This window comes from Hyaena hyaena, unplaced genomic scaffold, assembly GCF_003009895.1.
Source record: "Hyaena hyaena isolate Hyena2069 unplaced genomic scaffold, ASM300989v1 scaffold_655, whole genome shotgun sequence".
NCBI classification, from domain to species: Eukaryota; Metazoa; Chordata; class Mammalia; order Carnivora; family Hyaenidae; genus Hyaena; species Hyaena hyaena.
The window spans coordinates 95,329-123,324 of record NW_024081289.1 but is presented as its reverse complement, the minus strand read 5'-3'; the positions used below and the strand labels follow the sequence as shown (position 1 = coordinate 123,324).

Genomic DNA, 27,996 nt, shown 5'->3' with positions numbered 1-27,996 from the left:
CACTGGGCATAGAGTCTACTTAAAAATAATAAAAACTGCATTCCCTTAACAGGACCAGAACCCATGTTATATACCTCTGTAACATAAAACAGTTGAATTTCAAGTGTTCTGCCCAGGGCTCCTGGGAAGTAGGAAGATTTTCTAGCTGTAACATTTCAAGAAAATGGTTTTGACTATCACTCTGAAGTCATATGAGGGGAAGGAAAAAAATGTTGTTTTCCCTTCTTAATCACTATAATGTCCCATGCAAACCTATTATGGCACATTTCTTCCCCTTTATCAAGTTTTTGTTTAGTGTTTGTGCTCCTGGCTAGCCTGACTCCTTGAGCACAGCAAGTTCTTGAAGGATTATCTTTGTATCCCCAACACTTAATACTGCCTTTAACAGAGGTCCTTAACGTAAGACATAGAGTATTGAAATAGGAAGCATTTCTATGCTATGACAAATACACAGAAATTAGAGGGAATAAAAACTGCAAAAATGCAGAAGCTCAAAGACTTACAGGAGGACAACACATTTAGTTTTATTTCAATCAAATCACAACACTTTCTTTTCCAACTGCTGCAAAGTGCATCTACAATTTGCTATTACAGATCCACTTTTTAAAAAGGTTTCCTGCAACATTACAGCAAGCCTCTTTATTTCCAAACAGAGGAATATTCTCAAATTCTTCCTCAAGTAAAAATAAAAACTCCATTCCAGTAAATGGTAATACATGAAATTACAGTAAACCAGACACTTAAAAGGACAGCCAAAAAGTCTTCCAACAGTTTATTAGAAAGAATGTAGACATTAAAAAAAAATCCCCACTGTCATGAACATAAATTGAGGTTTTCAGCCTGGGACAAGCTGAATCAAAAAAAGAAATAAAAAATCCAATAGTGTATTGACATTTTTTTTCCACTCATTTGCCATACTGACAGTGCAAATACAATTTGGTCTAAATGTACAGACTCTCAAGCAACAATGTACAGCCTTTCTTCGTCCTCCATGCTAAGAGATGTAAAAGTTTAAGGGTCAAACAATACCAAATGTACAGGCTTCAAAACCATCTAAGTTAGGGCATTCACTAGTTTTAGCTAAGATACATCTGGAACACTGATGAGTGATCACTTACAATAATGTGAAGTAAATTTTTTGAAAAATAAAACTTTAGTGGAATAATCCTGGAGGATATACCAGAAGAACAAGTTACCAGTTTAAGGGTATCAACCAATTTGTTTCATCAGCCACTTTTGAGTCCATGTTCTAAAATCTAAAATTTAGTTCTTTCTTCTAAGCCAAGAGCTTCTTATCATGTCAGTATCTATGTTATGAAGTAAAGGAGACTGAGGTGAAATGTTTTTATCACAACTGCTGTATCAATTGCCTAGGACCTCAACAGCATCATGGAAGTCTGGGAAAAGTTCATGCATAAGGTTATTGCCTTAGCTGACTTAAAAAATTGCCCCATACAATGGTACATATCAACCCTTAGTGAAGCCTTTAAAAAAACAAACAGGTTGAAAAATGGGTTAAAGGAGGCAAATACAGCATCTGCCTTTAGAGCTATCAACTCAGGAATTCTCTCAATTATGAAATCTTGCAGAGAAGTTATTTTTCTTTCTCAAAATCCGGTGATGACAACATTCCTTACTCCAGATCTGGCATTTCTGAAAGATTTTAAAAAGATTAGTATGAAGTACAAGGGAACAATCAACTTCAAAGTCTTATTTTTAAAAAAATAAATAAAGGCAGTCAACAATAGAGTTAATAGTTTCCTAGGGAACTGTCTTTATTATTTTTTGTCTTTTTTAAATGTAAATCTCAAATCATTCAAAATTTCTGCTTTGGCTATTTTATTATAGGCCATAAAGAAATAATTTCTTCTCTCAGGAATTATAAAGAAGTTAATGTCTATTTTCAGAGTTTGGTCTTTGATGTGAAATATCACTATAAAACATACTTTTTACAAAGATACTTACTTTCATCATCACTGTCTTGCGAATCCTGCAGAAGAAGAATTTTAAAAGTTACCGGCTTGATCAAACATTTCTCTGCTAACTGAACAGTTTGCCTTAAAAAGCTGAAGCACTGTACTTTTACTAAAGTAGCAAAGATTAAGTGGTTATATCAAGCTTGTGAATTTAGTCACTGGACTTAACAGGTTTACTTAAGATGAACAGACGTACAGCTGAGGATCTATCTTCCTGTAAGATGTGTGCCTTTTGGTGGGAATTGGTGCTCAACCTTTAAATTCCTTCCTATTGTCTAGACTAAATCTTAGTATAAAATGGGTTTCACTTCTCTCTTGGCATTCAGTGTAACAGGAAAATGGGTCACTGCAAAGACCAGTGGACTGATAGAAGACAATGAACTCCAACCCTACCTTTTGAATGGTCTAAATATTTTTCAGACTACACCCAACAACCTTCTTGAAGATGTTAGCAGGATGCCAGAGCGGGGAATGTTGAGAAGAGTGATCCAGTTTATCCTTCTTATAGATTCACAGTGTCTATTTCCTCTAGTTTTTGACCAATCCTGCTGCAAAACCTGTTTAACTCTGTCAAAATAATCCCTAAACTGATTCCTAACTGAATAAAGCATACGATGCAATGATTCTCTTGAAGTGTGGTCCCTTAAGAATGGCCCATGGGACACCAGTTTCCTAATAAGTAACTATCCTTCAAAAATGAGCACATTTTAAAATCTGCTTTCCCCTAGATTTCTTAGGGAAAAAAAAAACAACAAGAAGTGGCAAAAAAGCAATCCTAAATCTATATAAAACAACCTATAAATACATTGTTTCTTACTATTTAAGTAAACAGAGAAAAGAATTTATAGACTTACATCATCTGCTCCATCTACTTCTGGTAAATCTACATCCTCATCACCACCCATGTTGTTCATCATCTATTTGAAGTGTAAAAATTAGTTTTAAAAATGATGTTAAATTAAGCCCTAATTATTAGGTTGCAAACTCCAGAATAAACCTTAAGTCTGTCATAGATTTCCACCAATAAAAAAAAGCAAAATAAATGTTAAGTACCTTCCTGTCTGGATAAGGTAGATTAGATTATAAAATCCTGACAACCTGTAGGGAAGTTAAGACTAAGTTCTCACTGAAGAAAAGTGAAGTTATTGAAACGTATCCAGCAAGATACTTATATATGATATAGAATTTAAACACCGAAATCCTAAATAGTGCTTACCTCTGGTGCCTAAGGAAAAGAATGGGATTCATTTGTAGTTGTAAAGCTTTGTATCTTAAGCAAAGTGACATGTGTAATATAGTATTCTCACTACAGTTTTAAATATTGTGAAGAACCAATAAATGATTTAAAATAAAGTCCTTCAGGATGATATGGTTGTATAAAAGACCTAACACCAGGGGCGCCTGGGTGGCTTAGTCGGTTAAGCGTCCGACTTTCACTTAGGTCATGATCTCGCAGTTCGTGGGTTCGAGCCCCGCTTCGGGCTCTGTGCTGACTGCCTGCTCAGAGCCTGGAGCCTGTTTCAGTCTGTGACTCCCTCTCTCTCTGACCCTCCCCTGCTCACGCTGTCTCTCTCTCTCTTAGAAATAAAACATTAAAAAAAAAAATTTAAAAAGACCTAACACTGAATCAAAGACCAAACAGCAATAAATATTAAAAACAGAAAATAAAACATGATTCTTGAAATAAAAGGTATATACTATGAAAAAAATACACTTGTATATATGGTAAATACTCTTGTATATTTACAAAACATTGGGACTAATAACAGAGCATACTTACATGAAGTACTAATTTCCTATTTTTAGTTGTTTCGGATCATAAAGTAAGCAGCATATTATTTAAAGAGATACCTATAACCCAAAACTAAACTATTAATAGATAGGGAGGGACTTATCTTCCCACTCTACAACTTTTCTATAAATTTCCTAAAATTAAAAAATTCAAATAACCATATACAACTTTATACACAAAAATTTGAAACTTCTAAAATCTACGCTTACCTGCACTTTACAGTTAAAAGGGGCCTTTAAAAGATCCCCAATCACCAAATTGCTCAGTATAAAGTTTTGGGCAATCTAGTTTTGAATAATATGAATAACTAGTAAAGAGTTTCCCTACCTCTGACAGCACTGTTGAACACTTTGGTTAAGTTTCTTTGAGCAGGAAAAGTGCTCAAAATGTGCCAAGCACAACACTAGGTGTTGATGATACACTGGCAATAGAAATAGAATGAACTGAATAGATTCATGAGCTATTTGGGAAGTTTAAAAAAAAAAAAAAAGATGGCTGTTAACGTTATACTGGATAGAGACAGTAAAAGAACACAGTGTTAAGCTGTGACATGAACACGTGGGTAAAATGGCAGCACCAATTACTACAGGTAAGGAATAGGAATAGCACAGCTGAAAAGAATTGCCCTATCTTCTTTTTCCATTATTTAACTTGAAATCAAGGTGCCAGAACCATGTGAGATGTTGAGTAAGTAGCTGCAAACATAACACTAGATATTATACTTCCATTTTAAGCTCTTAGTTTTCAAAGAAATAGAAACAAAATCTAGTCACTTAAAACCTCAAATTGCCATGAGAAAGAATTTCATCTTCAACTTACAACCTAACGTTATTTTTCTAATCAGCTTTAGTGCAATACCATTTATTTCATAAGGTTTGTTCTGTCCAAAGGGAAATCAATGATTTTACCCCTTTGGCCATTGGCAGTATGTATTTAAATTATTTCCTTGATTTTGCTAACTGAAACATCTTTACGTACCACTCATCATGCACATCTCAAAAGGTTTATATTCTTATATAGCTCTAAAACCAATCCATCCTCCAAAAAAATCAGTTTCAATGCTGGAATAGAAACTAGCTATATTGTGTGGATTGTACAGTTTATTTTCTGTCTTTATACATCAACTTTAGAAATTACCACTAATTTTTAAAAAAACTATAAAAGAATATTAAACTTCAGGAATAAATGCCCACTATTAAGATCTTAGTTGGTTTTGCTACAGAATGACCTTCAAAGTAAAATAATGCAGCTCTTAAATACCACTAGGTGCTTTAAAACCAAATTAAATTCACATACAAATGTACAGAGAGGGAGATGGAAAAATCCATTTATAAGAACTTACCTCAGAGAAACGATCAAAATTAGACATGTCTTCATCTGAATCATCCTCCCAGTCTTTCCAATTATTGAAGTCCACACTAAGCCAGTTAAGCTACAGAGCAATACAAACGTCACCCTATGATTAGGTTAATTTATACTTATCAAGTCCAATGTAGTCAATAGCAAAGATAGTTTCACAAAGCTGCATTCACAGCTGTTCAACAATTCTCTTTTTTAGAAACAAAAACAAAACTCATTGGTAGAAACTATTCTCAGGTACAATGGACTTTTTTTTGTAGCATCAAATATGCTCCTGTGTGATATGTAACTTATAAAGGCTTAGAGTCTAAGCAAAACCTGCCTCTTGAATTCAGCAAAAGTTCTGCCCAACTAGTGACCTCCTAACCATACTCGGTTTTAAGTTAAAACTGATAAAACCTAAGGAAAAAAACTTGTAAGAACACAATACTTTAGTACCACTTAACTATGAAACAAAAACATTATATTCCTCATGGAAAACAAATGTGTCTTTTATTACTTAAAAATGTTACCCCCCCCGGCCCCCCCAAGAAACATACCTTTGCCCTTTCTTTTGTTAACCTTGGCCATGACTGGCCAGATTCACCTTTTCGTAAACAACATAAAATTGATCGGTCCGTTCTTTTATGCTTGGAATCCTAAAAACAAAAACAAAAAGGTATTATCACACCATTTCTCTCTCCAGTATCGCTGAAGAATAAAAGTAGCTGGTCATTCCTCAACTCTTTTTAATTTCTTTCCCTACATTTTTTTTAAACTCAAAGAAACATCCCCTAGCTTACTAAACATTTCATTAGCTATCCAAATTGCAAACAACTTTTCCCTCCCTGCACAAGGTGAATAAAGCCATAAAAAATTTCAACTAAAAATTGACTAAATATGGTACAATTATAGAATAGTTTAAAAATTAAGATTAGATTAAGACAAGTATAAAGGACAGTGTAGCAAGAACAAAAGGAGCCTGCAGAAAAGTAGTTCAAAGGGGAAAATATTGTGAAAATATAAATATGCCTAGTTAGCCTCTGAACTGTTAAGAAACAATTACTGGTTATTTCTAAAAAGAGTACTTGATGTATGTCCATTCCCTCACAATTTAAACTGGAATTAAAGCATTAAGATTACTTACATTTGGATCAATACAGTGAAAAAGATCAATTTCATTTAAATGTTTAAAATTATCACTTCCTCCAAGACAACTGTGTAAAAAAAAAAAAAGGAAAAAATGAACCTCTTCAAAGAGGTGAAGATTAGTAATAACTTCAGTGAAAACAAGCAAGCCAAAGTTATTCAGTTGTCCGAGATAAGCTTCTTACCCAATGATGTAAAATGGTAATTTACCTGAATGTAAGTTTGGATTTTTCAAAATTTACATTAACATCTTTACTGTCTTCAACACAAAATTCAATGAAGACGTAGTCCCTTCGATCGTACCATTTTGCAGAAGCAGGCTGCCTACAAAGAGATAAAATTAGACAAAGTTAAGTTGGAATTCATTAACTGAGTATTTACATAACCTCCAAATTTTGAGTAACATTCCACTTTTCCATTAAAACAGATTATTTTGAAACAGTTTATTATAATTTCAAAAAGAAACTACATCTTTAGGGGTGCTTGGGTAGCTCAGTTAGTTAAGCATCTGACTTTGGCTCAGGTAATGATCTGATCTCATGGTTCCTAAGCTCGAGCCCAGAATCATAAGACTGCACTGACAGCATGGAGCTGCCTGGGATTCCTTTTCCCTCTCTGGCCCTCTCCCACTTGTACAAGGGCTCATGCTCTCTCTCAAAACAAACTTTAAAAAAACTTGTATCTTAAAAAAAAATTAATTAATTTAAAAACTTGTATCTTTATTCTTAACAACTGCATTCCAAATCAAAACACAATTAACGGATTTCACAATATGAAGGAATTAAAAAATGAATCAGTGCTCAATAGGGTTAACCATTAGGTAGCCCTGTCAAAATTTATGTGCCACTCCTTTAGAGCCCTGCTACTAAATGTCAAGGTCATAGAATTAAAAAATCAAACAGAAAGGATCCACCTTTTTTTTTTTTTTTATGTTTTTATTTATTTCTAGGAGAGAGAGAGAGAGACAGCGTGAGCAGGGGAGGGTCAGAGAGAGAGGGAGTCACAGACTGAAACAGGCTCCAGCCTCCGAGCTGGCAGTCAGCACAGAGCCCGACGCGGGGCTCGAACCCACAAACCGCGAGATCATGACTTAAGTCATGACTTAAGTCGGACGCTTAACCGACTAAGCCACCCAGGCGCCCCAGAAAGGATCCACCTTTAATTGAAATACTGTATTCAACATTTCTACTTATAATGTTACAATGCCAGGAATTTGAGTGGGGGGATAGGGGATGGGGTAAAATTGATAGTGTTTGTCTCCAGAAAAGTTCTCATCTGTAGCTTATTTCTGACTATATTAAGCAACCATTTTTCTGCCCGACAGATTTTCCTAACCAACTTTTATGATTCTAAATAATGATACTTAAGAATTAAGCTTCTTTACAGCCTCATCGTCTACTCTACCTACACATGTATTTGATATATACTATACTAGAAGAAACCTGGAGTACTTGCCATCTCCTTATTATTCTTCTGTTCCTGTATCCTGTACTATAACTGTCCTCTTCATTGTGTCAGCTGCCTAGAGCTCTATCCATCCATTAAAATTATGTTTTAGGGGCGCCTGGGTGGCTTAGTCGGTTAAGCGTCCGACTTTCACTTAGGTCATGATCTCGCGGTTCGTGGGTTCGAGCCCCGCGTCGGGCTCTGTGCTGACTGCCAGCTCAGAGTCTGGAGCCTGTTTCAGTCTGTGACTCCCTCTCTCTCTGACCCTCCCCTGCTCATGCTGTCTCTCTCTCTCTCCTAGAAATAAATAAAACATCAAAAAAAAAAAATTAAAAAAAATAAAATAAAATTATGTTTTAGAATACAGTTAAAAAACTGCTAGCAGCAAATGCAGTCAAATATAGTTGATTAATAGGAGATAAAGATTTTATGTAGTAAATACTTTTCTTTAATATTGTTCTTTGATGGGGTACTTGGATGGGTGGTTTGGTTGGTTAGGTATCCCAACTCTTTAGTTTTGGCTCAGGTCATGATCTCACCATTCATCCATCTGAACCCCATGTTAGAGTCTGCGTGGACAGTGAGGAGCTTGCTTGGGATTCTCTCTTTCCCCCTCTGCCCTTCCCCTACTCGTGTTCACGGTCTCAAAGTAAATCAAACTTTAAAATGTTAAATAAATATTTTTTTAAATATTTTTATTTCTAGGAGAGAGAGAGAGAGAGAGAGCGTGAGCAGGGGAGGGTCAGAGAGAGAGGGAGACACAGACTCTGAAACAGGCTCCAGGCTCTGAGCTGGCAGTCAGCACAGAGCCCGACGCGGGGCTCAAACCCACAAACTGCGAGATCATGACCTAAGCGAAAGTCGGTTGCTTAACCGACTAAAAAAATAAAAATAAATAATAAAATATTAAATAAATAGAATTTTAAATAGGATGCAACTCTTGATCTTAGGGTTGTAGGGTAGAGATTAAAAATCTTTAAGAAAAAATATTCTTGGGGGGAAAGAGTTGTTCTTTGTAATCTTTAGACAAATATCCTTATAAGCATAAAAATTCCTAGAAGAATTCACACACATGGACCCCACCCAACAATATTTGCCTCTCCAGAAAGAACCAGAAAGACAATGAGGGAAAGGAAGCAGAACATCATTCTCAATGGTTTCACTTATTTTCTAAAAATAAGCATGCTCTGCTCATCTAAAAATTGAAGTATTTGGCTATACCAGAATTCTATTTTTTTGAACTGTTCTATAAACCTAAGATACAAGTTAAAAACTATTAATTAACATTATGTTCAAACACTACTCATAAATCAACTCAAATGAAACGTATTGTTTTCTTCCAAGCCCTGAATTTCCCAACCCTAAGGAGTAGCAGTTTAAAGTCCCTCCTATAAATAAAAAGTTGCAACCAACTGCTCATCAACATTTTACACAACTGTTAAACCTGACTAGTCATGTTCCATTCTGGGATATTGATACCACATCAGAAGTAGGTTATGGTTATTATGAATGGCAGTTTTCAAAGTCTAAATACCAGCAAATCAGCAAGGGTAAAGCTATTTCTTTAGGCATCTACTAATAGATTAAAAACAGGGTTGCCTTGGGGCGCCTGGGTGGCTTAGTCGGTTAAGCGTCCGACTTTCGCTTAGGTCATGATCTCGCGGTTCGTGGGTTCGAGCCCCGCGTCGGGCTCTGTGCTGACTGCCAGCTCAGAGCCTGGAGCCTATTTCACAGTCTGTGTCTCCCTCACTCTCTGACCCTCCCCTGCTCACGCTGTCTCTCTCTCTCTCCTAGAAATAAAAATTAAAAAAAAAAAACAAAAAACCAGGGTTGCCTGGGTGGCTCAGTTGGTTAAGCATCTAGCTTTGGCTCAGGTCATGATCTCGTGGTTCATGGCTCTGTGCTGACAGCTAGCTCAGAGCCTGGAGCCTGCTTCTGATTCTGTGTCTCCCTCTCTCTATGACCCTCCCCTGCTCATGCTGTCTCTCTCTCTCAGAAATAAATAAAACACTAAAAACTGTTTAAAAAAAAAGATTAAAAACAAAAACCAGATTTTTACAGGCCTTGGGAGAAATGTCTAACTATAACCTTCTGTTGGACTAAGGAATCACAACTTTTAATATTATGTTAATATGGCTAACAAATTAAAAGTTTTATTAATAGTGACAATAGACCACACATTAGCTTTAGCTCATTTTCTTGCCAAAACAGTGTTCTCAACATGTGGTAACATTTAAAAAAAAATATGTTTATATTGGGGCACGTGGGTGGTTGGTTGAGCATCCGACTTCGGCTCAGGTCATGATCTCATGGTTAGTGAGTTCAAGCCCCGCGTAGGGCTCTATGTTGACAGCTCAGAGTCTGGAGCCTGCTTCTGATTGTGTCTCCTCTCTCTGCCCCTCCCCTGCTCATGCTCTTTCTCTCACAAAAGTAAAATAAACATTAAAATTTAAAAAAAATATATATATATACACACATATGTATTTATATCGACTGTGAGCAGGGGAGGTGGGGGGGGCAGACAGAGGATCTGAAGCAGGCTCTGGGAGGACAGCAGAGAGTTGATGTGGGGCTCCAACTCATGAACCATGAGATCATGACACAAGAGCTAAAGTCAGACAATCAACTAACTGAGCCATCCAGGTGCCCCAACATGCTGTCTTTAACTGAAAATATTTGCTAACTTATACATAAAATGATTAGGATCACAGATTTTATTAAATAATCTCTACACCCAACATGGGGCTGAAATTTATAACCCGAGATCAAGAGTTGCACACTCTACCAACTGAGCCAGCCAGGAACCCCTAAATTCACAGATTTTCAAACTGAAGCGACCCATCTGGTCAGTACGTTTAAAAAGTGCTAATGAAAACCATCATCCGGAGCAATGAACACCACAGTGCCAAAACACGATTTCAAACAAAAGTAAACAAATTTCCTATACAGAAATGACTGACCTCAGGTGTAAGGTGGGATGAGGCTGGGACATTTTGTGCAAATGAAACTATTAAAAACTATGAGGTCAGTTATGGGGCACCTGGGTGGTTCCATCAGTTGAGCATCAACTCTTGATTTTGGCTCAGGTCATGACCTTGTACTTCCTGGGATCAAGCCCTGAATCAAGCTGACAGCATGGAGCCTGTTTGCGTTTCTCTCTATGCCCCTCCACACCACTCAGTTTCGTGCTCTCTCAAACTTTAAAAAAAAAAAAAAAAAAAAAAAGGGCAAAACAAAACTATGAGGACAGTCAGAACCAGTGGCAAGAAGGGTCTCCCTGCATTGGCCAACAATTCTAGACCACCAGAAGATGCTATGGATACAACTCTCTACAAATTGGCTGTTAAAGTTAAAAAGAATTAGGCATTTTTTGTTCTTTCTCTTTATGAAACTTTTCAGTTATTCACGGTAACTGGACAGAAAGATCAGTTCACGGAAGAAAACTACTTTACAGAAATTCATCTTTGGGGTGAAATAAAACTGCAAGGAGGGACACGCATGTCACCATTTTGCAACCTTTAAACTGATCTGGTGGTGATCATCAATGGATGAAACCATTAAAATGATTAGATTAGGGATGCCTGAGTGGTTCAGTTGGTTGAGTGTCTTCAGTCCAGGTCATGGTCTCAAGGTGAGTGGGAGCTCCTTGCAGGCTCTGTGCTGACAGCTCAGAGCCTGGAACATGCTTTGGATTCTGTGCCTCCCTCACTCTGCCCCTCCCCCACTCACACTCTGTCTCAAAAAGAAAAACATTGAAAAAAATTTTTTTAAAGATTAGAGTGATAATAAAGAATTTATGATCAATAGTTAATACTTCGTAATTAATAGTAAAGAATTTAACATCACTAAAAGTGGGACAACCAGACCTATAACCTCTTTCTTAATCTGATACAACATGATATATACCCCACAGAAAACTTAATTCCAGTCTACAAGAAATAGAAGGGGCGCCTGGGTGGCTCAGTTGGTTGAGCATCCAACTTCAGCTCAGGTGATGATCTCACGGTTCATGGGTTCGAGCCCTGCATCAGGCTCTGTGCTGACAGCTAGCTCAGGGCCTGGAGCCTGCTTTGGGTTCTGTGTCTCCCTCTTTCTCTGACCTTCCCCTGCTCATGCTATCTCTCTCAGAAATAAATAAAACATTAAAAAAATTTTTTTTTTAATTTTTTAAAATTATTTAAAATTTTTAAATTTTTTTTAAAGAAATAGCGGCGCCTGGGTGGCTTAGTCAGTTAAGCGTCCGACTTTCGCTTAGGTCATGATCTCGCGGTTCGTGCGTTCGAGCCCCGCATCAGGCTCTGTGCTGACTGCCAGCTCAGAGCCTGGAGCCTGTTTCAGTCTGTGATTCCCTCTCTCTCTGACCCTCCCCTGCTCACGCTGTCTCTCTCTCTCTCCTAGAAATAAATAAAACATTAAAAAAATTAAAAAAAAAATTGAGAAAAAAATTTTAATGATACCATGAGGAAGTGACCAATCCAGAATAAATACAGAATACAGTTAAATCAATGCTATAAAGAAGAGAAGGAACTGCTTTAGATGAAAAGAAACCTAAGGGTTATGAAACCTGTAAAAGAACACCTGAGTGGTTCAGCCGGTTGTTAAGCGTGACTCGATCTCGGTTCAAGTCATGCATGATCTCACAGTTCATGAGATGGAACCCCAAATTGGGCTCTGTGCTAACAGTGAGAAGCTTGGGATTCTCGCTCTCCCCCTCCCTGACTTGTTCTCTCTCTCTCAAAAAGAAATAAACATTAAACAAAACATATCCAGTTTGTGAACCTGGTCTGCATCTCCCATCTGGATCTAAACATAAAAACAGATCACTGAAACTGTAACCATGTGACTATGGGCAGGATATTAGATAATATGAAATACATCGTTCGTTTTCTTAGGCATGAAAGACACTTTTTATGAAGAAGAAAAAAAGAAAAATCTATTCAAGATGAAAACTTAAGAATATGTGCTTTGCTTTAAAAGACTTCAGGAGGGTCAGCTGTGTGGATCAGTTGATTGAGCATCACCTCACCATTTCTAGGAGATCTGTGTGTGGCTCCATAAGGTCAGTGTGGAGCCTGCTTGGGATTCTCCGTCTTCCTCTCTTTTTGCCTCTCCCCCACTCATGCGGTCTCTCTCTCTCTCAAAAATAAACTTGAAAGCAAGAAAAGACTCCAGGAAAAGAAAAAAAGAATAAAGCAATGTGGCAAAGGCCTGCTAATCACTGAATCTGGATGACCAGTAAATGGGGATTATATTCATTATACTTTAAAAAAAATTTTTTTTGAATGTTTTTATTTATTCTTGAGGCAGAAAGAGACAGAGCATGAGCTGTGGAGGGGCAGAGTGAGAGGGAGATACAGAATCTGAAACAGGCTCCAGGCTCTGAGCTAGATGCTTAACCAACTAAGCCACCCAGGCACCCCTCATTATACTTTTTTAAAAAATGTTATTAAATATTGGGGCACCCGGGTGGCTTAGTTGGTTAATCGTCCGACTTTCACTTAGGTCATGATCTCGCGGTTCATGGGTTCGAGCCCCGCATCGGGCTCTGTGCCGACTGCCAGCTCAGAGCCTGGAGCCTGTTTCAGTCTGTGACTCCCTCTCTCTCTGACCCTCCCCTGCTCACGCTGTCTCTCTCTCTCTCTCCTAGAAATAAATAAAACATTAAAAAAAAATGTTATTAAACAATTCTAGTGGGGAATACTTTCTTCCCTTAGTGTAGCCCAGTCTAACTTTGAAACTGTTACACTTGTTTAATGGGGGTATTCTTTTCCCAATACATTTTCACAAATATTTCAATAAACTCTAGTATATGCTTTAAAAACAAATTTTAAAACATCTGAAGATTATACTTACCTCATAAAAGTATTAAGACCTATAGGACATATTAGACATATAGGACATATTAAGACCTATAGGAATAGACAAGCACACTAATGGTGACATAGTTATTACAAAGGCTGTATAAAAAAATATATTACCCTTCAATTTGTTCATATTAAGGACACTGGAGCCAGAGATCTTTTCTTTTCCTCATATTCACATTAAGTAATCTACAGCTGTATCATTGTTGTGGGCTGAACTGTACCCCTCCACAAATTCTTATGTTGAAATCCTAAACCCTCCAGACTTCAAAATGTAAATAATGTATTTGGAGAGAGAATCTTTAAAATGAAATCTTGAGGTGGGCTATAAATTTAACATGACTGGCGTCCTTACAAAAGATTAGGACACACAAGAAAGACCCTGTGAAGACACAAAAGAGGTCCAGTCACCCCATTTCTGGTACTTTGTTATGGCAGCCCTAGCAAGCTAATACAATCATTTTCCAAATAACAAAATTAAATGATGATTTACACCAGGGGTTGACACAGGAGCCAAAAGTATTTTTATTTTTAAAAAGTTATAAAAACAAGCATGTAGGACAGATATTTATGGCCTGCAAAGCTTAGCACTACTACTAGGTAATCCTGATTTCAACCATCAAAAATACAGAGGGGACCCTATACTTAACCTAAATCAGTAGTAAACACATATATTCACTCATCTGGAAGAGAACTTGATTGTGAAATCCTGCTTGTCTTTTGTGAGACTCACATTCCTTTTTTTCTATTAACCAAAAAAGGGGCAGGTTTAGCTTGAACACTAGCTCATAAACTAACTATGTTGGATTTCTCTCTAGCCTTATACTTACAGTGACAAAATTTGTAACCACTGTAGAAATCAGTTCACCTTAAATAGTAAATACCTATAGATGTAAAAATTTGTTTTCACCTCTGCATATGCTATGTAAATAATCCGCTACTTGAAGCAAAACAAACCCAACTCCCCCAACACACCCCCAGCATGTGGGACATTCCTCAAGGTTCCTGCATTTGAGGCCCCCTATCGGGCTATCTGCTGTCCTGTCTTCCTCTCTCTCTGCCCCTACCCCACTTGCATGCTTTCAAAAATAAACATAAAAAAATTTTTTTTTGATTAAAACATACAGACAAATGGGGGCACCTGGGTGGCTCAGTTGGTTGAGCCTCCGACTTCGGCTCAGGTCATGATCTCGCGGTTCGTGGGTTCGGACCCCGCGTCAGGTTCTGTACTGACAGCTAGCTCAGAGCCTGGAGCCTGCTTTGGATTCTGTGTGTGTCTCTCTCTCTGACCCTCCCCTGCTCATACTGTCTGTTTCAGAAATAAAAACATTTAAAGAAGAAAAAAAAATCCCCAAACATACAAACGTACCTGAGAAAATAGCAATAATGACCATTAAAAAAAAATGTTCTACTTCTGTAAAAGTATTTAAGGGACTGAAAAATGTGATAAAGATGTTAATTAACAATAACCTTTATGATAAAACAGGCAAATATATTTTTAGACAGAGAGCGCACGTGAGCATATTTTTAGAGAGCACGTGAGCAAGTGGGCGTGTAAGCCAGTAGGCATGTGCACGAGGGAGGAGCTCAAAGAGAAGGGGACAGAGGATCTGAAGCTGGCTCTGTGCTGAGAGCAGAGTGCCCAGTGCAGGGCTCAAACTCATGAACCAGAAGATCATGACCCGAGCCAAAATCATACATTTAACTAACTGAGCCACCCAGATGCCCCCACAGGCAAAAGTATTTTTAAAACTGTTTTATTTTCTTTAATTGATGGCCTCATTAAGAAATTAATCACACACGGGGCGCCTGGGTGGCTTAGTCGGTTAAGCGTCCGACTTTCGCTTAGGTCATGATCTCGCGGTTCGTGGGTTCGAGCCCCGCGTCGGGCTCTGTGCTGACTGCCAGCTCAGAGCCTGGAGCCTATTTCAGAGTCTGTGACTCCCTCTCTCTCTGACCCTCCCCTGCTCACGCTGTCTCTCTCTCTCTCCTAGAAATAAATAAAAAAAAAAAAAAAAAAAAGAAATTAATCATACAGTGGTGCCTATCAGCTCAGAGCCAGCATAGGATTCTCTTCCTGCCCCTCAAAATAAACTAACTTATTTTTAAAAATTATTGGGGAGGGGGAGGACAAATCAGTTAAAGGAGTACCTATGACAATTACCCAGTTAAGACAGACAGTGTATCCAAAACATAACCAATAAACTATTCCCAAAATAGGGGCGCCTAGGTGGCTCAGTCAGTTAAGCGTCCGACTTCAGCTCAGGTCATGCTCTTGCAGTTTGTGGGTTCAAGCCCCGCAACAGGCTCTGTGCTGACAGCTCAGAGCCTGGAGCCTGCTTTGGATACTGTGTCTCCCTATCTCTCTGCCCTTCCCCTGCCCATGCTCTCTTTCTGTTTCTCAATAATAAATAAATGTTAAAAAAAAATTCCCAAAATAAATATTCCCCAAATAAAGGACTCATAAGTCAAATGTGCTTGGAGAGTATATACTGATTTAGTAGTACTTCTTTTCCAGATTTCCCAAAATACAGCAAATCCTCAATTAACAGAATATAAAATCAGTTTTTTTTTTATAAATGGCTCTCATCAACTTTATCCTTCAACATACTAACCACTGATCTACTTTCTAATCTATAGGAAAGTAAAAAAAAAATAATAATAATCTATAGAAGATCTAGTTGAATTTGACTGAAATGTGATAGAGAACACAGGACTAATAGTAAAAGACACCTCTTATGCTCAACTCTCACCATCAATCACCTCATGTAGCACCCCTACATGCTACATGAGGTGCTTGATGGTGAAGGCTGGGCCTGAGAGAGACTGCCTGGGATTCTCTCTCCTCTGCCCCTCCCCACTTGTGCAGGAGGGGAGCTTCTCCCTTGACATTAAAAAAAAAAAACATCGTCTCATGTAGACCAGCTTAACAGCTAAAATACATTTAGAATTGGAATGTTATTCAACAAATATTTACTAAGCACGGGGCCAGGAACTGTTCTGGAGATGGTGCAATGGACAAAATAGACAAAGCTTACATTCAAGTTAGATGAAATTTAGTCCAAAAATCTCCTAGGAAATATGGGAGTAAAGGGATTAGATCCAGTACTAGCAGCTTATCTTTCTTAATGTGTAAATAGACAACAGATCATAAGACACGTTCTAAAAAAAAACAAACAAAAAAGATAACGTTCTCTGGTTATCAGTACAGCTGAACCTTGAACAAAGGAGTAGGGACCCTCTACACAGTTAAAAATCCAAGCAGAACTTATGATTCCCCTAAAACTTAGCTACTAATAAATAGCCCACTGTTGATCAGACCCTCACCAATAACACATACTTTACATGTTATATATGTTATACACTGTATTCTTACAATGAAGCTAGAGAAAAGACAATGTTAAGAAAAATCACAAGAAAAATATATTTAGGGGCACCTGGGGTGGCTCAGTCGGTTAAGTGTCCGACTTCGGCTCAGGTCATGATCTCACCATTAGTGACTTCCAGCCCTGCGTCAGGCTGTGTGCTGACAGCTCAGAGCCTGGAGCCTGCTTCAGATCTCTCTCTCTCTCCCCCCCGATCATACTCTGTCTCTCTCAAAAATAAACATTTAAAAAATATATATGTATATATACATACACATACAATATAATACACATATTTATGGGGTACCTGTGTGGCTCAATGGGTTAAGTGTCTGACTCTTGATTTCAGCGCAGGTCATCTCACAGTTCATGAGATTGAGCACAGCACTGTCAGCATAGAGCCTGCTTGGGATTCTCTCACCCCTCTCTTGCCTGTATTTTCTCTCAAAATAAATAAACTTTAAAAAAATACATTTACAGCACTGTACTTATAAAAAAAATCTACTTAAGTGGACCCACAGAGTTCAAACCATTGTTATTCAAGGATCAACTGTACTTAATTGAGTTTCCTTACAAGTTTATTCTTTTTTCCCTTTTAAATTTATTGTTAATGGAGCACGATTATTTGTTTAAATTAACAGATCACTTTGAACTCTAAGATAAACAATAGTAATTGGATGACTAGCTTTGTACTAGAGCTTAATAATGAAGCTCCTTATTCTAGATTTAGGAATAAACATTTCTATTAAGAAGGAAGTTCTAAAAGACTAGATTCACTAACTTTTTACACATCTCAGAGTATCTTTAAATATCAAGTACGATTACAGACTAAAACATTAAAGTCAAGAAAAAAGTCAGCAGTAAAAAGATGTTATAAAATTCAGAATTACTGTTTTTTTAAAACTAAGTTTTAAACAGTTTAAACTGGTCTATCATTTGCAAAAGGGAATCAAGACAGGGTAAATCTTTTTCACTTTGTACTAAGTGAGGAATGATATGGAAACATGAAATTCTGCTTTAGAAAGGGAAATAGTTGTTCCAGGTTCACAGACTGAACATTTTTTCCTTCAGCAAAAGCTCTGTCTACAAATGTCTAAAACCAAACGCTTTCTTACACACATATTCTTTCCTCGAAAAAACCCCAAGATCTGCTTCTCATAATCCTTCCAGATCATCTGTACATCAGTTGTACTACCATGTAAAACTTTCTGGAAAGGTGATCTGAGTACACACGCTAGCCCTGTGGGTTCCAAATTATGCGCCAAGGTGCATCAGGGCACCGTGAGAAACTTACAGGGCTGCTGCAAGGTATTTTAAATTTGAGAAAAATTTAGTCATACTCAACCTCATTCAAGACACCAAGTAGTTCAGTTTTGTTTGTTTTTTTTTTAAGTTTATTTATTTTTGAGAAACAGAGACAGGGCGTGAGCAGGGGAAGGACAGAGAGAGAAGGAAACACAGAATCTGATGCAGGTCCCAAGCTCTGAGCTGTCAATACAGACCCCAACGCGGGGCTGGAACTCACAAACCATGAGATCATGACCTGAGCCGAAGTCGGCTGCTTAAACAACTGAGACACCCAGGTGCCCCCCAAATGGTTTAGTTCTAAAGACTGTACTATACCCCTCTCTATTAACCTATATCTTTGCAAAGCTGTATTTTTTGTGGCTTGTTAAAATTAAAAAAGGGGGAGCCTACAAAAAAAATCAGTGTGGAAGAGAAACTGAGATGGAAGTATCCAATCTGACTTTAAGGTATAAGGAGTTATATATACAGTGCCAGGGCATCTGGGCGGCTCAATCGATTGAGCATCGACTTCAACTCAAGGCATAATCTCAAGGTTTGTGAGTTAGAGCCCCACATCAGGCTTGCTGCTGTCAATGCACAAAGCCTGCTTCCAATCCTCTGTCCCCCTCTTTCTGACCCTCCTTGGCTCATGCGGTCTCAAAAACAGACATGGGAGGGGGGGGAGTTACATAGTGCCCAAAACACACACATATTCCATTACTAAATGGTAGTTAAAAAAGAAACTACATTTTTCTTTCAACTTTTGTGTATTAGTTTTTCAGAGACTACTAACTTGGCTGTTTATACAAATTAAGTTGTTTGGAGTCAGCTACCTAATAAACAGAACTGCTAGGTTACTCCTTTTGGCCAGCAACACCATAAAAAAAAAAAGCACACAACATAAAAAAACACAAACAAAAACATTAAAAAAACATAAAAACAATCTAAGACAAAAAGGGGGCAAAACAAGAACACTTGCAAACCTCTGTACTAGTTCTTTTATTTGGTAATTCCTACTCTAAAACAAAAAAAGTGAGGGGTGGCTCAAGTGGGTTAAGAGTCCGACTCGTTTGATATCGACTCAGGTCATGATCTCACAGTTCTTGAGTTTGAGCATGTTGTGCTCTGCGCTGAGTGTGGAGCCCACTGGGCATTCTCTCTCTCAAAAAATAAACTTGGGGTGCCTGGGTGGCTCAGTCAGTTAAGTGTCCGACTTCGGATCAGGTCATGATCTCACAGTTCTGAGTTCAAGCCCTGCATGGGCTCTGTGCTGACAGCTCAGAGCCTGGAGCCTGCTTCAAATTCTGTGTCTCCCTCTCTCTCTCCTCCTCCCCAGATCACTCTCTTGTCTCCCTCTTTATCAAAAAATAAGTATTAAAAAATTAAGTAAAAATAAATTAAAAATTTAAAATTAAAACAAAATGGAAAGCTGTTCTTAAAGACAGTTCCCCCTCTTCCATAAACTCAGTGCCTTTCTTCCATCCAACTCCACCCTTCCTACATTCCCACTTCTGTGCACACATCGCTTTAAACATCCCCAAAGCAAACACGACAATTTTTCTTTATACATATAAGATTCAAACAAGGTCAATGTCTCACTGCCTCCATTACAGACAAATTTCAGAGCCTTGGAGCTCCTTTACCATATGTCAAGAAGTGGCACAAGTTTAACAGAAACAATTTAGATAGTATTATTAACTACAGAGCCATAGTTATTTCTTTGGAAATAAAAGTTTCACCTGGAAAAGTAATCTCCCTTTTTGTAAAGTGGAAAAAATAAACGTGTCAGAAATCATGAGTTCCAAATCCTATTTGGGACAATTAGCACTGTGTGAATTGGTATTTGAAAAACTAGATCCTGGAACTTAATAATACATAAAAAAAATTTTTAAGAACACCTGTCTGTGACTTAGATCCTTTCAGTACACAAAGATAATTAAAATGCTGAGTTGGAAAGGGCCCAAAGAAAACAAAGCAATAAAGTATGACAACATGTGAGGATCAACTACTGCACAGAAAAATCCCCAACAGCATTATTTTGGCTTTGGAATATAATATGAAGGAGGACATACTACTGCTCAAGGTAATATTTAAAGTAATTGACATTTTCCTGAAAAACCGAAACTTCAAAGGTGTCCTGGGGAAGCAGAGAAGTCAGCCTTAATTTAAAATCTATCAGTGCCAATCTACACAGTAAATACAAAATTTACTACAAAACACATTGCATTTCTATAATAAAATACACTAGACGCAACAATTTTCAATTTAAGAACTGATAAAACATCGTAAAAATTTAAGAGCTAGAGACTAATTCTTAACAGTTCATATCACAAATTTTTTCGTGAAAAGTGACAATCACTACCACCTAAGACCCCAAAATGATACAGCTTCAAGATTTTAAAACAGAAAATACAATTAAACACTGGAATCTTAATTAACAGCACATACTGGCCTGCACTGATTTATCCCTTCCAATTCCTAATGCTTTCTAGTTAAAGTCTAACTAAGCATAAAAAAAAGAAAAAGAAAATCCAGTTGCTAGGTTACAATGGTTAAGAAATCAACACTGAACAAAAAACCATCATCAGTTACTCTTCGTTAACTTCCAGAAATTAACCATATACCATATGCTATTACAATTTGTTTTGGAGGCTGAAGAAAGACAAAGACTGATGATTTTATTTTGGGGACTCAATTCTATGAAGCTGAATGATAGCAAAGTATTCAAGATTTCAACCAACGTTAGAGATAGTCACAGTATGTTTCTGGACAATTTTTATTAATTCAAGTACAGTATCACTAAAAGAATGACTTCAAATAGCTCAAAACTGAATAAAACAGGGGCACTTGGTAGGCTCAGTTGGAGGAGTATGGGACTCTGATCTCTGAATCATGAGTTCGAGCCCCACATTTGGTGTAGAGATTACTAAAAAAGAAAAACAAAAAAGCGTAAAAACAAAAACCTCTCCTTTAAAGAACATTTTATGGGGCGCCTGGGTACCTCAGGCAACAGGCATCAGACTTTGGCTCAGGTCATGATCTCACATTCATGGGTTCGAGCCCTATGTTGGCTCTGTGCTGACCGCTCAGAGCCTGGAGCCTGCTTCAGATTGCATGTCTCCTTGTCTCTGCCCCTCCCCCTCTCGTGCTCTCTCTGTCTCAAAAATAAATAAAACATTAAAAAATTAAAAATTAAACACATTTTATTTTCTATGTTTACTAAGTTCAAGTTAGAATTAGAACCAACTACAGAGGAAAAAAAAAAAAAAAAGAACCAACTACAGGGCCTCCTGGGTGGCTCAGTCAGTTAAGCGTTGGACTTCAGCTCAGATCATGACCTTGCGGTTAGTGGATTTGAGCCCCTCATCGGGTTCTGTGCTGACAGCTAGCTCAGAGCCTAGAGGCAGTCTTCGGATTCTGTGACTCTCTCTGACCCTCCCCTGCTCACGCTGTCTCTCTCTCTCAAAAAAATAAAACATTAAAATTTAGAATTAGAATCAACTACAATAACTAAAAAAACATACAAAAACTAATTAGCACACCTCCCTTCTCCCTGACCCTGAGGTGAAGGAGAGGTCCTAAAATCCCAACCTTCTCCAAAATGAGATTGAGTTTTTATGCAAACTGTTAGACAAAACTTTAAAAAAACCTGATCGAAAGAAATGTACCTCAAAAGTCACTACGAAGTAGTATTCAAATGAGGAAAAAACAGATCTTAAAACTTTTTTTTTAAATTTTATTTATTTCTAGGAGAGAGAGAAAGAGAGAGAGTGGGAGCATGGGAGGGTCAGAGAGAGAGGGAGATACAGACTGAAATAGGCTCCAGGCTCTGAGCTGGCAGTCAGCACGGAGCCCGACGCAGGGCCAAACCTACCAACCGCGACCTAAGCAAAAGTCGGACGCTTAACCGACTAAGCCACCCAGGCGCCCCCTTAAAACTCTTAAAATACCCAGACATAAATGTCTCTCTCCACATCTAAAATAATGTGTATATCATGTTCAAAGAGCATGCAAATAACTTTTGATCTCAGGGTGGTGAGTTCAGACCCTACACTGGGGGGTAGAGATTAAAGAAATATATTACCTGAAAAAAATTTTTTAACGTTTATAGCACACTTCAACAAAATGAGTCCTTATCAATAAGCCAGTTCAACAAAATGGGTCCTTATCAATAAGCCAGGTTATTCCCAGGACTGAATGAACTATTTAACTGTTTTTTCCTAACTCAAATAACTCACTCACAATATTCATCTTAAAAACAGTTTAGTTCAAAAATTTGCAAGATGGGGTGGGGGGCGCCAGGGTGGCTCAGTCGGTTAAGCCTCTGACTTCGGCTCAGGTCCTGATCTCAGGTTCCTGAGTTCAAGCCCCGCGTCAGGCTCTGTGCTGACAGCTCAGAGCCTGGAGCCTGCTTTGGATTCTGTGTCTCCCTCTCTCTCTGCCCCTCCCCCTCTCATGCTCTGTCTCTGTCTCAAGAATAAATAAAATACATTAAAAATATTAAAAAAAAAAAAAAGATGGGGAGCATCTTTAAATAAAATTTGCAAGATGGCATTTATTTTTAAAAGATTTTTCTGGACTCTTCAAAATACTCAAATTGAAAACATTCTTGTAACTGAGACTGCTCTTTGGAATATTGTTACACATTTCATTTGAGTTTTTAATCTATTCACTTAACATTTCTAACTATTTCATGTGGCTTCCCAAAAGTATATTCCAAATCATTTTAAACATATTTCTTAGTGAAAAGATATTTTGTTTGGCTACATTAGTCTATTAACAGTTGGTAGCTTATCTGAGCATTTATTTCCTCCTAGACTTTCAAAATAAAAAAGAAATTTTAAGACTGACAATCCTGCTACATTTTTTGGAATAAAGATTTTCCAGGGAAAAACAAAAACTACTTTACAGAGATTAAAATATTATATTGAATACCACTAGGCTGGGGGGTCTTCTAGATGTTCCCTTTATACAGTAATACCGTGTTCCAAAGGCTTGCTCTCCCCATTAACCTACAGCAGTGTACCCTTTGGCCCAACATACTTACCATCAATATCGTTACTTTATTAAGTAACCCTTTGAAAGTGCGTTACTTTTCATAGGAATTAAACTTGTTACCCTTCAATTACTCTCTGTAGAGATCTTTCAGGGAGCAGTTAGTACCAAAAAAAATTCCTATAAAACCGATAGTTCTCACGTCTGAAGACAGAGCTTTTCCTAAGAATATTAAGCCTGGAGAGTGGGAGTGCCAAAAATTTTTATTAGATTAAAAAAAAAATCACAAAGGTTTTTCTTTACCATAATCAAATTGAGTTTAAAAAAAAACAAACCTTGTCACCTCAACGTAAACAAATTTAAGCTCTTAATGGCAACAAAAAGGCAACTACATGCCTATTTCAACCTTAATTAAAATAGGATAATGCAACCTCGCCTCAAGTTTACTGGAAAACACTGAAAACGTCCACAAGTATCTTTTGACTCGACACGTGCGGAACGACCTGCTCAAGGCTAACTCCTCGCGGCCCTGGACAAGGGTGAGTTTTGTTAAGCTTCACCCCTTTCAAGAGACTGGAGTCAGAAGGCCTGGAAAGGTCCCTACCCAAGAAATCACGACCCCGGAGAAGGAAGTTAAGTTGTGGGGACGGTATGACCTCCCTGCAGTTGCCTAGCAGTACTGTCGCTCACGGCGGAAGGCCGCGTGGTGCTCTGCGGGGAGCATCGCCAGCCTTCTGGTAGCACCCACCACAGGTGCACTTGGCCCAGGGCCCGGTCCCAACATCACAGAGGAGCAGAACCAGACTGCCCCAAAAGCGAAGAGGCGATCCAAAAGGCCACGCGCCTTCAGGACGCCCGCACGGCAGGGAAACTCAACAGAAGAGTAAGGCCTAAGGCTAAGTTACGGAGTTAGAGTAACCGGGACTGGCAAAGGGGGAAAAGTGGGATTTCCGGCGCGGGGAAGCCTAGGAACCTTTCAGAGATGGGGAAAGCGGACATCTGGAGGAAAAATGTCCTCCACCCGCCAACGGTAACCGGAACAACGATACTGGACCTCCCACCACAAGAAAGAACGACTGCCGCCACGGAAGGGAGAAAGCCGAGGGGGTCAGAAGCGAGGCAGGAGGGGGGCGCTTCCCGGCAACCCCCTGCGCGGCCTCGGCCTCCCTCCGGGACGACCTTCCCTCGGCGGGGTGTCGCACTCACATCGTGAACGGGGCAGGGGGGGACGGGCGAACGGGTGGGCGGGCCTCTCCGGCGGCAGCTGCTGGGCAGTCGACTCTTCTCCGGTGGCGACTCCGGCGTTTTCTTCCCGGTCGCGGCCTCTTCTCGCTTCCCTCAAGCGACGGCGGCGGCGGACTCGACCTGGGTCCCCAGAATGCACCGCGCGGAGAGAGCGGCTCCTCCGATCGGGGAGAAGAGGAAAGTGTAGGAAAAGGGGCGCGAGGACGGAAAATGAACGTGCGTGCGTGAGAGCGAGGGGTGGTGAGGCCGGGCGGCGGCTGGTGACGCAGCAAAATGCCCGGGCCCTGCCGCCGCGCGTGCGCACTCTTTGTTTTCGGGCTCCTGCGCGGTTTTCTAGAGATATCTACGGAAAGGGCGGGGCCTCCCAGCTTCTTCGCGATCCTTCCTGGCCCTGGCCCCGCCCTGCGTCGGCTCCCTCGGGTCCGGCTCGTTCCCGCCTCTCCTCCCGCGCTCCCCCCTCGCGTTAGAAAACCGTTGGCCGCCTAACCGCCCGGCCACGCGCGTTGGGCTATCTCCCCCAAGAAACGGCTGTGACAGCAGGAGGAAGGCTGAAGCGTATGGAGGCAGAATCAGGAGGCTTGAAAAGTAAACAGATTGGTTACTGTTGAGGGAGTAAGCCAGTACACTGAGGAAACATTCTCTCGCAGAAAGATATGAAAAGCGTGTGCTGGTGATACTTACGCAAAGAGGCTAACTTAAGAATCGAGGGCCTGCGTGTAACTGGCTATTTTTCTGAAGGTTGGAGACTTTTGTCCAGGGGCAGCAGAAATTTGACGTCTTTGGTTGAAGAGAAACGTTTGCACTTTGAGGAGGGCATTTGCCCCTGCTTTGAGATAATTAGGGCTATAGGTGAGACAAGGAGGTTATGTAAGCGGAGGGTCGAAGTTTGTGGGAATGGGGAGACCAGGACACTCCCTGTCGGCAGGCACATCAGTTGGGGGAGGATGTTACCCATGTGTTTTCAGCCATTATCTTTCGACCTGCTGCTTTGTCCCTTGTATGTGGTTGGGCTCTAATAAGGGATAGAAACCAAGAGAATGAAAACAGTACTACCTACTCTAATTTTTTTTTAATGTTTTATTTATTTCTAAGAGAGAGAGACAGACAGACAGCGTGAGCAGGGGAGGGTCAGACAGAGAGGGAGTCACAGATTGAAACAGGCTCCAGGCTCTGAGCTGGCATTGAGCACAGAGCCCGACGCGGGGCTCGAACCCACGAACCGCGAGATCATGACCTAAGCGAAAGTCGGACGCTCAACCGACTAAGCCACCCAGGCGCCCCCAGTACTACCTACTCTAGAAGGCCTTAACAGTGGAGTAAAGGACAATTACACCAGCGCACCACTAGTTGGAATACAAAGGAAAGTTCAGTGTCCTAAGACATTTTGGAAAGTATTGGCTTCCTAGCATTAAGGATTCAATGGGGCACCTGGGTGGCTCAGTCAAACATCTGACTTCGGCTCAGGTCATGATCTCACGGTTCGTGGGTTCGAGCCCCGCGTCGGGCTCTGTGCTGACAGATTCTGCCTGCTTCGGATTCTGTCTCCCTCTCTGACCCTCCCTCGCTCGCTCTCTCAGAAATAAAAAAAAAAAAAAAAAAAAAAAAACATTTAAAAAACAACCAAAGATTCAATGGTCTATGCTGTACATGGCAGATTTGGGGAACTATGAACATTGGACACTATGCTCAAATCTCAAATTTCAGACCTCCTTTAAAAGGGATGTTAAATCCCAGCTCTCACGTTTTTAAGGAGTCAACTGCCTGTGGTGAAAAGATTATTGAGCACTATAATGGAAGTACAAAAAGTAATGGGAGCATAAAAGGAGGAGAGGTCGATATTGACTGGAAGTAATTAGGACAGGCCTTGTTAAGAAAAAATCCCAGAGGCACCTGGGTGGCTCAGTTGGATGAGCATCAGACTTCGGCTCATCTTTGGTTTGTGAGTTCAAGCCCTGCATGGAGCTCGCTGCTGTCAGCACAGACCCTGCTTAGGATCCTCTGTCCCCCTCGCTCTCTGCTCCTCCTCCGCCCATGCTTACTCTCTCAAGAATGAATTAATAAATAAAAGAAAAATTAATCCCAAACATGGAAATAAAGCAAGGATTGGGGGATGACCTTTCAGTTCATACCAGGACATGGATTAATCTCCATCTCCAAGGATTGTTCTCTAGGAGGAGAAGGTGCCTGTGTTTGACTTTGGTTAGAACTCAAATATTGTAATCTGTTAAACTGTTGATTTCTGACTGATAGAAAAGCTAACCCCCAAATTACAATTATAACACTGTTCAGTTTTGTTTAACCTGCAACCTTATTCTCTTTTTATTTGTATGCCTAGAAGTACCTTGTTCTTTAAATGCTCCTGAAACCAGTTTTACCATCTTACTAATTGCATCAATGCGTTAAATAAATGTTTGGCTCATGTTAATTTTATATTTGTGAGAGAATTATGTTTTTAAATTTTTTGAAAACTGCTTTAACAATTTCATAGAGGTGACAGCAGGAATGAGTGGTAGGAGTACATCGCAGGAAAGAATCTTGATAGTTAGGAGACAGAGAAGAATTTCTAGGTCAGGGATTGGCAAAGTTTCTGTAAAGGGTAAAGTAAGGTTAGAAGGTCATAAGGCCTTCTGAGCTCTGCTGTTGGAGCATGAAAGCAACCATACAAAATGTATAAACAAATGAGAGTTGCTGTGTTAAAAAGAAAGAAAGAAAGAAAGAAAAACTAAGAATGCTGAAATCTGAATTTCTTATATTCACACGGCACAAGTTATTCTTTTCCAACGTTTTGAGAATGTAAAAATCTTTTTTACCTTGAAAGCCGTCCAGAAATTGGTAGTTTGCTGGATTTGGTCTGCAGGCTATGGTTTGCCAACCCCTGGTCTGGGTTATCCTAGAATACAGGAAAATAATTCAAGATAAGGTTTAGGAGGTAGGTCACAACCAAAAATGATGGTACTGGGGCACCTGGGTGGTCCACCTAGTTAAGCAGCCAACTCTTGATTTCGGCTCAGGTCTCTTACAGTTCTCTTTATAGTTCTCTTATAGACCTCTATAGGTCTCTAATAGTTCATGAGATCAAGCCCTACATCTGGCTCTGCGTTAAGAGTGTGATGCTTGCTTGGGATTCTCTCTCCCTCCCTCTCTGCCCCTACCCCACTAGAGTTCTCTCTCTCCCTCAAAAATAAACAAAAATGATTGTATTGAATATCATATTGTTTTCATCTTATTTCTCTGACAATGGGAAGTGTTGAAGTTTTTTTTGGAGGGGCATAACACTCTTGTGTCCAGGATAGATTACTTTGGTAACCTACAAGGTGAAGTGAAAATAGTAGAACTAAGTTGAAGATAGCATTTAGAAGACTGCAACCCCAAATAATTGACAATGTCCCGTATCAAAAGTGCAATGGGAAAAACTGCCTTTCACACACACGAAAGAATTTTTTGATGTTTATTGGGGCGGGGGGGCAGAGAGACAGGGAGACCCAGAATCCACAGCTGAAGTCAGATGCCTAACCAACTGAACCACCCAGGTGCCCCTAGGT

General features: G+C 39.4%; 1 protein-coding gene across 1 annotated transcript; it reads right to left on the bottom strand.

Annotated features, from left to right (window-relative positions):
• Nucleotides 1-499: 499 nt before the first annotated feature.
• Nucleotides 500-24,499, bottom strand: PTGES3 (prostaglandin E synthase 3). Its single transcript, XM_039216849.1, has 7 exons — nt 24,416-24,499; nt 6,466-6,579; nt 6,254-6,323; nt 5,667-5,765; nt 5,111-5,200; nt 1,966-1,990; nt 500-1,653 (listed from the first exon to the last, which is right to left on the bottom strand). Coding segments are annotated over exons 1-7 (420 nt in total). The 5' UTR covers nt 24,418-24,499; the 3' UTR covers nt 500-1,633.
• Nucleotides 24,500-27,996: the final 3,497 nt, after the last annotated feature.

Excerpts from the sequence above, each read along its gene's own strand:
- PTGES3 (XM_039216849.1), bottom strand. Across the intron at positions 5,201-5,666 it reads TAACAAAAGAAAGGGCAAAG|CTTAACTGGCTTAGTGTGGA; the intron begins GTATGTTTCTTG and ends ATTGCTCTGTAG. Across the intron at positions 1,654-1,965 it reads GCAAGACAGTGATGATGAAA|AAATGCCAGATCTGGAGTAA; the intron begins GTAAGTATCTTT and ends AAAATCTTTCAG.